The sequence below is a fragment of the Stomoxys calcitrans genome, chromosome 2 (genome assembly GCF_963082655.1).
Source record: "Stomoxys calcitrans chromosome 2, idStoCalc2.1, whole genome shotgun sequence".
NCBI classification, from domain to species: Eukaryota; Metazoa; Arthropoda; class Insecta; order Diptera; family Muscidae; genus Stomoxys; species Stomoxys calcitrans.
Window position 1 is genome coordinate 77,090,384 of NC_081553.1, and position 10,831 is coordinate 77,101,214.

Below are 10,831 nucleotides of genomic sequence, written 5' to 3' on the forward strand. Positions count from 1 at the left end.
GGGAATAACAAGCAAAGAAATAGAATACCCACAGCAACACCGCAAAGGAGTAAAAAGCAAAACACAAGTCTGGTTTCAGTAAAACGTTATAATATGTAAGTTTATTTAAATAGGGTTAGTGGGTTAGGTAGATGTTACGCTAGGGAAAGAGATGAAAAGAGGAGTTAGAATCTTCAAACCTTACCGATCGAACGCTGATGACCAAGTGTTTGATGGTAAGTTTCTAAAAAGGGCATGTAGTCAGGAATGTTCTAATTCCATATCATTCCTTTAGTACAAACTGACATGCCTTTTAGCATTCTATTACAATCAGAGTTGGGAAGTACAATTTAACAATTTAATTCAATTATAATTCAATGGTACAATTAAATTCAAGTATTCAAAACAAAAAACAAAATATAAAATCAAATGTTAAGGACAGGATTGTCCATGCCGCCGGCCTTGCATCTACGCAACATCTTCGCAGATAACTGTTGCCACACATTTCAGCGCCTCAGCGAGCAGCTGTTTCTGCAGCAGCTCAGACGGCTTGATTTCTGGTCGTTGGCTTCTTGTCCTCAACTTCTTGCGTCTGGGGGTGGCTTCAGTCGTCGCTTTCTTCGTGTAGCGGTTGGCAACTTTGGGGCTTACATATGCTGGTGTGAGGGCGGTAGGAGGCACCGGAATTTGTGGGTGCAGCATCGTATGGTGCTGGTAGCCGCATTTTCGACAGGTGGCGGCTGAGTGGCAGTCCTCCACCTCGTGACTCCGGGCCAGGCAGTTCATACAATATTTGTGGTTACGGACGGTCACCCTCCTATCTGCCACCGTCATGCCGCAGAAGATTCGGCAGTAGCGGAGCGAGTGCCTCTCCAAACAGATGGCGCACTCATAAATCTTGTTGAGATTCATTTGCTTTGAGCCCATTTTTTTTCTGGAAATGAAGAAGGTAAGTAAGGTTTTTACGGATTAGAAGAAGCCAATGAAATGAGGTGAAATGTGGGGTTAGATGAGGGTTAGATGTGGATTTAAGCGGTGATGTTAGTGTTATTTAAGGCGAGTATGAATGGGAGGAAGATTATGATAGTGATGAGTCTAATGGATCTTGGTCCAAGAGAGGTAAATAACAAAGTTTGACTATGGGACGAGTTATTGTACCAGACGATATCCGTATATCCGCGACTCGAGTATTGTCGTCGGATCCTGGATGAGTCCGGATTATTCTCCCTAAACGCCAGTCGTTAGGAGGTAGCAGGTCATCCATGACCACGACCAAATCGCCTATCTTCAAGTTCCGATCCGAACCCTTCCACTTATATCTCTTATGGAGTGCCTTAAGATAATCTTCCCTCCACCTTATAGCGAATTGGTGATGAAGGGCTTTGAGTTTTGTCCATCTGTTGACCAGGGACAACCTCTGTGAATCCTGCTCAGGAAATGCCATGATAGGGGACCCCTTAATAAAGTGGCCGGGTGTCAAAGCCGTCAAATCACTCGGATCAGCAGAAATCGCTGATATGGGTCTGGAGTTGAGAATTCCCTCAATACGGGCAAGAAGAGTAGCAAACTGCTCGAAAGTGAATCGGTGAGCCCCAGTAATTCTCTTAAAATGGTGCTTAAAGCTCTTCACTGCGGATTCCCACAATCCGCCCATATGCGGTGCGTAGGGAGGAATAAACTGCCATTCGAAGCCATGACTGGAGTACTTCTCGGCTATATCGTCTGCTGAAGTCTTCACGAAAGTCATGAATTCTCTTAGCATTTTTCGGCTGGCGCCGACGAAATTTCTACCATTATCGGAAACTACCCTCTGGGGTAGCCCCCGCCTTCCGACGAATCGTGTGAATGCAGCCTCAAATGCTGCAGAAGAGAGCTCGGAACATGGCTCTAAGTGTATTGCTTTCGTCGCGAAACAGACGAAAACGGAAGCATATCCCTTTACCATGGGGGAGCGGCGTAAAGTAGAGCTTTTAAGCTCGAAAGGCCCTGCAAAATCGACTCCAGTAATGTGAAAAGGAGGAGTCAGAGCGCATCTCGAAGGAGGTAGTGGAGCCATGATCTGAGCACATGGTCTATGCTTAAAAATGATGCACGTCCTGCATCTGTGTATGACGCCCTTTACCCTAGGCTTGAGTCTAGAAATATAAAACTCCGTTTGGACCATTCTGCACATAAGTGTGCAATCGGCATGAGCCAGGAAATGATGTAAATGGAGTAGGTACAAGTGGCATAATCGGGAATTTCCGGGTAAGATCACGGGATGTCTCTCATTATATGGAAGAGAAGAATCAGCCAGTCGTCCATCAACTCGCATGACCCCTTCGCGATCCAGAAATGGATTCAACACCTTTAGTGAACTTCTCTCGCTTATTGCCTCGGACTTGCCTAACAGGTCGTATTCATCATGATAAAATTTCCTTTGAGACAGTGAAATTAGGCGAATCTTAGCAAATTTCACTTCCTTATGCGAAAGATATAAAGAAGTATTCTTCTCGGTAGAGCGATATCTACTAAGACAGTTGCCGTAGAATCGAAAAATATAAGAGACCACCCTTAGAGACCGAGTATAAGAAGAAAACCTCTGCAATATGTCGGATTCTTCATTCGTCTCGTGAAATGTCTGTACCTTCGAACGCCTTCCCAACTCCGGCGACTCCAAGGGATTGTTCCTTGGCCATGACGAACTTGGTTGAGTCAGCCAACATGGGCCATTGAACCATAGAGGGTTCATATTCAAATACTGAGGTGTACATCCTCTCGTGCCAAGATCGGCAGGATTATCATGCGTCGGGACGTGACGCCAAACACCATTAGGGACAAGATCGTGAATCTTTGAGGTTCGATTAGCAACATATGTCTCCCAAGACCAAGGCGGCTTTGAAAGCCAGCCGAGTACTATCGAAGAGTCCGTCCATAGAGTTATGCTGCTGATCTCGTAGTCGCATGTAGATAAAACATAATCGACCAACTTGGCAAGAAGGTATGCACCATTCAGCTCCAGCCGTGGGAGACAAACAGGCTTAAGAGGCGCAACCTTGCTTTTGGCGACCAGAAGATTAGAGAAAACCACAGACTTCTCGTTCTGACATCGCATATAAACGCAAGCGCAGTATGCAGCTTGTGAAGCGTCTGAAAATCCATGGATTTCTATGACGTCGTCAGGGACAAATCTAATCCATCTGGGTATAGAAAGGCTCTCCACGTGATATAGATCGGAGACAATTGCATCCCACGCAAGCTGAGAATCCCTGCCGAGAAAGTCGTCCCATTCAAGTCCTTCTAACCACAGTTGTTGCATAAGAATCTTGGCCCTAATAATAATAGGTGTGATCCAACCAGCGGGATCAAATAGCTGGGCAATTGCAGAGAGAATTTTGCGTTTCGTCATTTCATGACTTGACTCAACGGGTTTGACGGAATAACCAAAAGTGTCAGTTAAAGCGTTCCATTTGATTCCCAGCGTCTTAGCTGAACTTGACTCCTGGAAGCGTAAAAATTCAGAATCGTAAAGATCCTCAGGTGAGAGATGAGCCAGTAGCTGATTATCGTTGGCAATAAACTTCCTAAGGGGAAATCCTGCTTGTTTCAAAACCACAAGCAGGTCCTTCTGGGCTTGGACCGCTTCGTCCACAGAGAAGCCTCCGGACAATATATCGTCGACATAGGTTTCTCGTCTGAGAATACCTGCGACATGAGGATAATCGTGTTCTGAATCTGACGCCAGTTGTAACAGTGTACGTATAGCGAGAAACGGAGCGCAATTTACGCCAAAAGTGACGGTCCTAAGTTGATAGTCCTTAACCGGACCATTCGCTTCGGGTTTAAACAATATCCGCTGGTATGGTCTGTCGTGGGGATGAACAAGAATTTGTCTGTACATTTTCTGGATGTCTCCACAGAAAACGTATCGGTACTTCCTCCAATTGAGAAGCACAGAAGTCAAATCAGACTGCAATGTGGGTCCTACGTGAAGTACATCATTCAATGAGTAGCCAGACTTTGTCCTTCGAGAAGCGTTGAAAACAACTCGGACTTTCGTCGACTTGTGCTCAGGGCGTACAACGGCGTGATGGGGTAAATAAAAAGAGTTAAATTTACCCTCCATGGATATCTCACGAGAAGACGTTTCTTCCATGTGATTAAGAGTCAGATATTCGCCTAAAACAGCGTTGTATTGAGATTCTAATTCGGGTTCTTTCGAAAGATTTTGCTCCATACGATTATACTGAGCAAGAGCCAAGAATCTAGACGATCCTAAATACAAAGAGTATGAGAATTCGTCTTTGAACGGTAACCTCACCATATAACGACCGTCCGATATTCGAGTTGTAGTTTTCCTGTAGAATTCTTCACAGAACGCATCAGAATCTGAGACGAGAGGAGACGAGGGTATTTCTTCCTGTTCCCAAAACTTCCTGAGAAGATCGCTTATTGCGGGTTCTTCTGGTTTGAGAACGTTCACAGAGAAAGAGAATACAGTTTCAGCTCGCATTGGGCCACTGAGCACCCAACCGAATATAGTATTGTATGCTGAAGTGTCACCACAAATATTCTTCTTGATTCCTTCAATATTGATGAAACGTTCGGAATCATTGCCAAGAACTAAATCAATTTGGGCTGATTTATTAAAATGGGGATCCGCCAGATCGAGATCTTCTAAATCTGAAGGATGTGGTATTTTGAATGAGTAAGACGGTAAACGTCTGGTTAATTTTGGCAGCACAATTGCTGAAATAGTGAAACGTACATCGTGTTTTTCGGATACCACCACTAATTGACATTCTTTGTCAGAGATCTGAGTTTGTTCTCCAATACCGAAAATTTCGAATTGGGCTTTAGTAGTGGGAATTTGTAATAAATTCTGAATTCGTTTTGAGATAAATGTTCGTTGAGAACCCGGGTCTATTAGGGCTCTAACAGTGAATAATTCTCCCTGATGTTCAATTTGGACTAAAGCTGTCCTTAGAAGAATCATATCGTTGTTTGAGGCAAAATTTGCTTGAACACCGGAAGGACGATTTTGTCTTGATGTAGAAGGAATATCGTCTTGTGACTGATAATTTGGTTCTGCGTCACTTGACTTCGTCTCGGAAGTTTGTGGTTGAGAGACATTATTGTTGTTATCAGTGGTTTTCCTAAGATGGAGAAGACTGTGATGTGCTTTGTGACAAATAATGCATGTATTTTTGCTTTTACAACTTGCTTTTAGATGGTTTGAAGCCAAACAATTATTGCAAATTTTATTCTTGTAGACAAAGTCTATACGCTGTTGTGCTGTAAATTTGCGAAAATCTGGGCAAGTCCTAATTGAATGTTTGGAAACACAAACAGGACATGACGAATTTAGTTTCTCTTGGGAGTGATACGTTTGAATTTTGGCAGATGAGTTATTTGGTGACTGAGTCTTGGCAGAATTTTGAGACGGGATGTTATTCTGTTGTTTCGTAGACTTAATGCTGGTGATGCGTTCTACAACCTCGAATCTGTTTATGAGGAACTCGTCAAGTTGGTTCCATGTCGGTAAATCTCGGTGGGATTTCAAAGATTGTTCCCAAAGAGAAAGAGTTTCATCTGGTAATTTCGTCGATACCAGATATATCAAAATCGGATCCCAACTTTCGACGTCAACGTCAAGTGTCTTGAGAGTACACAGACAATCATTTACTGCCGATTGGATTCTCTGAATGGAATCACTATTCTCTACTGTTGCTGTAGGAATATTAAAAAGCATCTTCAGTTGATTGTCAACAAGCACACGCTTGTTTTCGTAGCGGGATTTCAGAGCACTCCATGCTATGTCGAAATTCTCGTCACATAAGGTGTACCTTTTGACGATTGCACCAGCGGCACCTCTGGTTTTATTCCGCAAATGGTAAAGTTTCTGAGCTTTCGTTAACTTGGGGTGGTTAACATAGACTGCCGTGAACATATCACGGAATGACGGCCATTCCTCGTAGCCTCCTTTGAAAATCTCAGTGTCACAAGGCGGTACCTTAATGCAGCTGTTTGAGACTTCCAGAGACGTGTTTTGAGGAATATATTGCTGTTGTGGTATATAACTGGGGATAAGACTGTGTCTCGTAGACTGTCTAGTATTCCCGCTAGCTATTCTGAGAATATCCAGAATTTGAGATCTGGCTGTGTAATACGCCTCAGAACTGGCGTTGAAATTTATCTTCGCATTTTCCCTGAAGTCCCTGGTGTTCGAAGACCTTGGAGACAGCATAACACCTTCATAAGTTGCCTGTAGCCTTTGCCAACGGCTCTCCAAGTCCTCTAGTTTCACCTCCAAAACCGAGTCGGTTTGGTCAGAAATGTCACTTTGTTCAAATTGTGTACAAAATGAGATCAAGTGATCACAATCGAACAAAAATTTATCGTTGTTGAGGGAAGTCTCCATAGATGCACCACCTGTAATTCCGGTGGAATTACTGTGGTCAGTAGACCCCGATGTCGGATTGGTATCCATACATCCAGTGTCCCCTGTGCCGGTCTTAGCACCTTTAGTCGTCAGACTCATCTCGAAAAAAGGGAAGAACAGAACTGTACGACAATGACAAATATGATATGGATGGAGTCAGCTAGAAGAAGAATCGATATCTCGTAGGTTCACCAAAAAAAGATCTTCGCGCGAATCTGTATGGCTTTTGAACCCCAAGCGTTATGTGATCCGTTGAATGAGAAACTGTTATTTTAATTGTAAGTGCAATCAAAATGTAGAGCGATCAGGAAATGTAAGCTGCAGAGCGGGAATGCAACGAATTGCCAAAAAAATACAACTTACAAATGCCAACAATCAATGTAAAAATAGTCTCACTCAAAGCAGAATGCAAAGTCGAAGAATGTGGGCCGATCGGGGTGATGCAATGGATTGCGAAAATTCTGTGAGGTACAGAATTACCAGGAGCAAATGGAAGAACAGATCCCTTCTTCTATGCAAAGGTTTGATCCTGAAAATTGTAAGTGACTAGCGGGAATGCAACGAATTGCCAAATATGTACCTTACAATTTCAAAACCACAAGAGTTGTCGAGATTTGAAAACGTTAGGCCTTCGTAGAATCTCTCCATCAAAAGTGGAAGAATCGAAATCCCAGTCACTGAGAATTCCTGAGATAAAAAATTCATAAAAGGCAGCCAAACCCTCCGCTGCAAGAACTCTCGTGGAAATCCAATAAAGGGCTATAAACTCCTATCGAGCAAGAATTCTTGGGAAAGGTACGATAAAAAGTAGTGAAATTCTGCTGGAGTAAGAATTATCGTAGTAAAATGCAGTGAAATAGCAGAATTTCGTTCGAGTAAGAATTTCTCTGAAAAAGTCCCAATAAACGACAAAAAAAAAAAAAAATTCTTATTGAGTACGAATTTTTGTAGAAATCCAGTCAAACGAAGAGAAATTTCCTCGAAAAATCATGTGACTTCCGATTGGGAATGAAGTTTCCAATAGAGCAAGAGATCGACGGGAAAAGAAATCGACGCGAATATCCAAATCGAATCGAAAAACGTCAAAGGGTCCCAAGTCGAAATATTCTTGTCTGCAGATAAATTAGAGATTCCCAAAAAAATGTATTTCCATTTGATAGCAAATTGTATCAAATGCGGACCAATGTTTTGTGTTAGTTCAGAAATGTGTGTTGTTAGTTTTAAAATGATGAAAATAAAGATGTGTTTTATGGTGTTTGTTATTTTATGAAGTTGTAATTTTCATTTATAATAGTTTTATTTTATTTATTTGTTTGATGATGGGAACAATTGTGCTTACGTTTCACAATTTTCCTTATAACGCTAAAATATTTAAATTTATTTTTCGTAGAATGGAATCGTTGTGTTGCTTCTTCACAATATTCCAACAGCTCGCTTTCGTTGAATAAATTTTGTTTATTGTCGTAGAACGGAAGAATTGTGTTTTAATTTCCACAATTTTCCAATAAAAAACGCTTTATATTAAAACATATTTCAATCTCTAATCATCAAAACACTTGTTTGTGAAAAGAGGGGTTCCGTTGGGCTCGTTGTAAAGATACACTGTTGACAATATGTAGGCTTTTTTTTCCTTAACTTTTATTTTTCTCAAATGAATTGTTTTGGTCTTAATATGTTGGCCTGGTGCTGTACCATATGATTTCTAAATTCTTTCTTCATGTAAATATATTTGACTATGAAAGGGCATTGACCTTATGCAGTTTGCTGTTTCTCTATTCGCAAATGATCACCGCTGTTGCCTACGACCGTCGCTGCTCATGCGAGTGGGGGAATGATATGCTGTTACGATGACTGCGTGTACAAATGGATGTATATACACACGTACCTATGTTGACGAATTTGCTTTGACTATTTTTTCCCTTTCGTTGGGCGACTCCTGCATATATACGTACATATGTTGATGAAGTAGGTTTGGATATTTTCGTTTTGTTAGGGACACCGGTACACGTGAAAAATAATACGAGTCGAGTTTAATGATTATATTATCGAACACAAAAATTTTTTATTTTACATTAAAATTTAATAAGAGCTGTTGGAGTTATTGAGAAATAATAGCTTTTCTATAATTTCGGCGAAACTATGAAAATGTTAATTCCGACAAAAAAAATCAATTTTAATTGATTAGGGATTTTATGCAACAGTTGACAATTTTAATTGTTTTTTGTTAAGACCGATGAAAATATATTTTATGTTGACAAAGTCTAAATGTTCGGCATAAACTTTCACTGTTCGAGCATTATTCTCAAGAAAAGTTGTTGTAAAATTTTAATTTTTTTTAACTTTCCGAAAAAAATTATATTGAAATCAATAAAAGCGATGCGAAAAGCCAGCACAATATTAAAAACAAACCAAATAATTTTGTATCAAGAGACGGGGTTTCAATTCATTTGAGAAAATTATCAATGCTTTTCTTTCTTATTCATGGGCATATGATTTGCATATCATGTCTAGGTGTGTTTTACTGTAGATGCAAACATCAATAGTTGATTCTCTGTGTAGCCACAACGTTGTTATTTAAAATTTCGAACGATATAACGATTTATATATTTGATTCTAACTCTTTGTCTGTTCAATTTCGATATTTACTTGTTGTTAACGATGAATAAATGTATGTGGTTTTGTATGTTTGTGATGGAGATGTTAAAACAAATCAACATAAAAATTTTCCAATATTATACGTTGTACTTTTCCTTTAAAAAAAATTACCAACAATTTTTTCCAGTGTACTGTGATCATACGTATGTTCATAGGCTGTATTTCCAGCCTCGCTTATTGCTATTGCCGTGTGTTCTTTGTCTCTGCCAGTGGATAAGGCTGCGAGCTTTGACTGAGTGTCGATGAGTATTTATGTATACACACACGCGTGTATAACCATATATGCTTCTACTTCGTTTTGTTTTCTTTTCGTTGCTTCTAGGGCCAGGCAGTGGCCGTCGATGAACATTCAAGTATACACACACACGTGTATATTTACATACAAGAACTCTGCTTTATTTTTTTTTTTTTTTTCGTTGCTGTTAGCGGCCAGACATTGGCTTTCGTTGTACACCGATGACTTTATGTATGTACGTTCGATTGTATATTCAAATAGGCATACATTGCTTTGGCCCTTTTTCATCACAATTGATGTTGGTTGGAATTGATTTTCTTTTTCTTATTAGGTGATCATGTACACTCGAAAAAAAATGCTTTTTGATACAATGCAATTTGATGGGTAGCTTAGTTAATTGCAAAATTTAAGCGATATGTTTATGGGAAATGATTTTAAATTGTAGTGTATGTTGTTGTATTGATTTGTTTTAATATTTTAGTGGAAATATAATTTTATGGGAAAATAATGATAATGTTTGTGTGCAATATGATAAATGAGTAAAGTGCAATAAACTGAAGATGATTAAGGGGCAGTGCAATTTTAATGATGATAGTGCAATAATTCAGGAAAATTTTTGTAAATTACGATTTTAAATAATTTTTTTTTTTTTTTTTTTTTTATTTTAACAAATGATGACAAAAGGAAAATGGGGGATGATTTATGATGAGGATGAAATGAATATGATGAGATGAATTTGAGGAAAAAAATTTTTTTCTTTTTTTTTTTTTTTTTAAATACCTTTTTGTTGTATTATATTAGCCTCCATGCACAACGAAAAAAAAAATTTTATTTTCTCCTTTTTTTTTTCGAATTTCTTTTAAACAAAAACGGTTCTTTTTTTTACATGGGCTTTTCTTCTTCTATCTATTTGGATTACAGACTGGGTTTCTTCTTCTTTATTGCCTTTCCTGTACATAAGTGCACCTTATGTATTTGTATCTATATGTATATAAGACGATTCTTTCGGATTTTTGGGCACGTGTTCGACCGTTATTTTCACCGTTTTTTTTTTTACCGTTATAGCAAAAATTATGGATTTTTCAAACACCCTTTCAACCGAAAAAATTTTGCACTTTGCACTTTGCACTTTTTCTTGAATTTTCTGCAGATTTTTTTGTTGAGTGTATAATTTTATTGGCACACAAACGAACATTTGCAAACAAACGAATTTTGATTGGTTTTTGGCAGTTATTATGTCAATTTTTTTTTTGGCTTTTTAGGCTTTTAATTTGACCATTTTCAACTTTCAAACTAACGAAAATTAACAATTTTTAATGTCGAAACGACGAAAACAACAACTTTGCATTACAAACTGACTTTTTTTTTTTTTTTTTTTTTTTTGTTATCTTTTATCACATTTTATCACAGATTTTTCAAATTTATGGAATTTTTGAAATTTTGAGCACTTTTTATGATAATTAGTTCGATTTTCCTGTTTTCTGTACGATTTTTTTTCGCGGTTGTTTGCAAATGTTTTTTCTTCAAGAGAACAAAAAATG

At 39.0% G+C, this 10,831-nt stretch overlaps 1 protein-coding gene across 1 annotated transcript; it reads right to left on the reverse strand.

The window, feature by feature from the left end:
• Positions 1-447: 447 nt before the first annotated feature.
• On the reverse strand, positions 448-6,499 carry LOC131994698 (uncharacterized). The gene is made up of 2 exons (XM_059361510.1): positions 3,213-6,499; positions 448-913 (listed from the first exon to the last, which is right to left on the reverse strand). Exons 1-2 carry the CDS (start codon positions 6,497-6,499, stop codon positions 448-450), a joined length of 3,753 nt encoding a protein of 1,250 aa, XP_059217493.1.
• Positions 6,500-10,831: the final 4,332 nt, after the last annotated feature.

Bases quoted from the DNA above. Each gene is read 5' to 3' on its own strand.
- LOC131994698 (XM_059361510.1), bottom strand. From the start codon at position 6,499: ATGAGTCTGACGACTAAAGGTGCTAAGACCGGCACAGGGGACACTGGA. The intron at 914-3,212 runs GTGGGATGCAAT...CTTCATTTCCAG, and splicing joins GGCAGGGATTCTCAGCTTGC to AAAAAAAATGGGCTCAAAGC.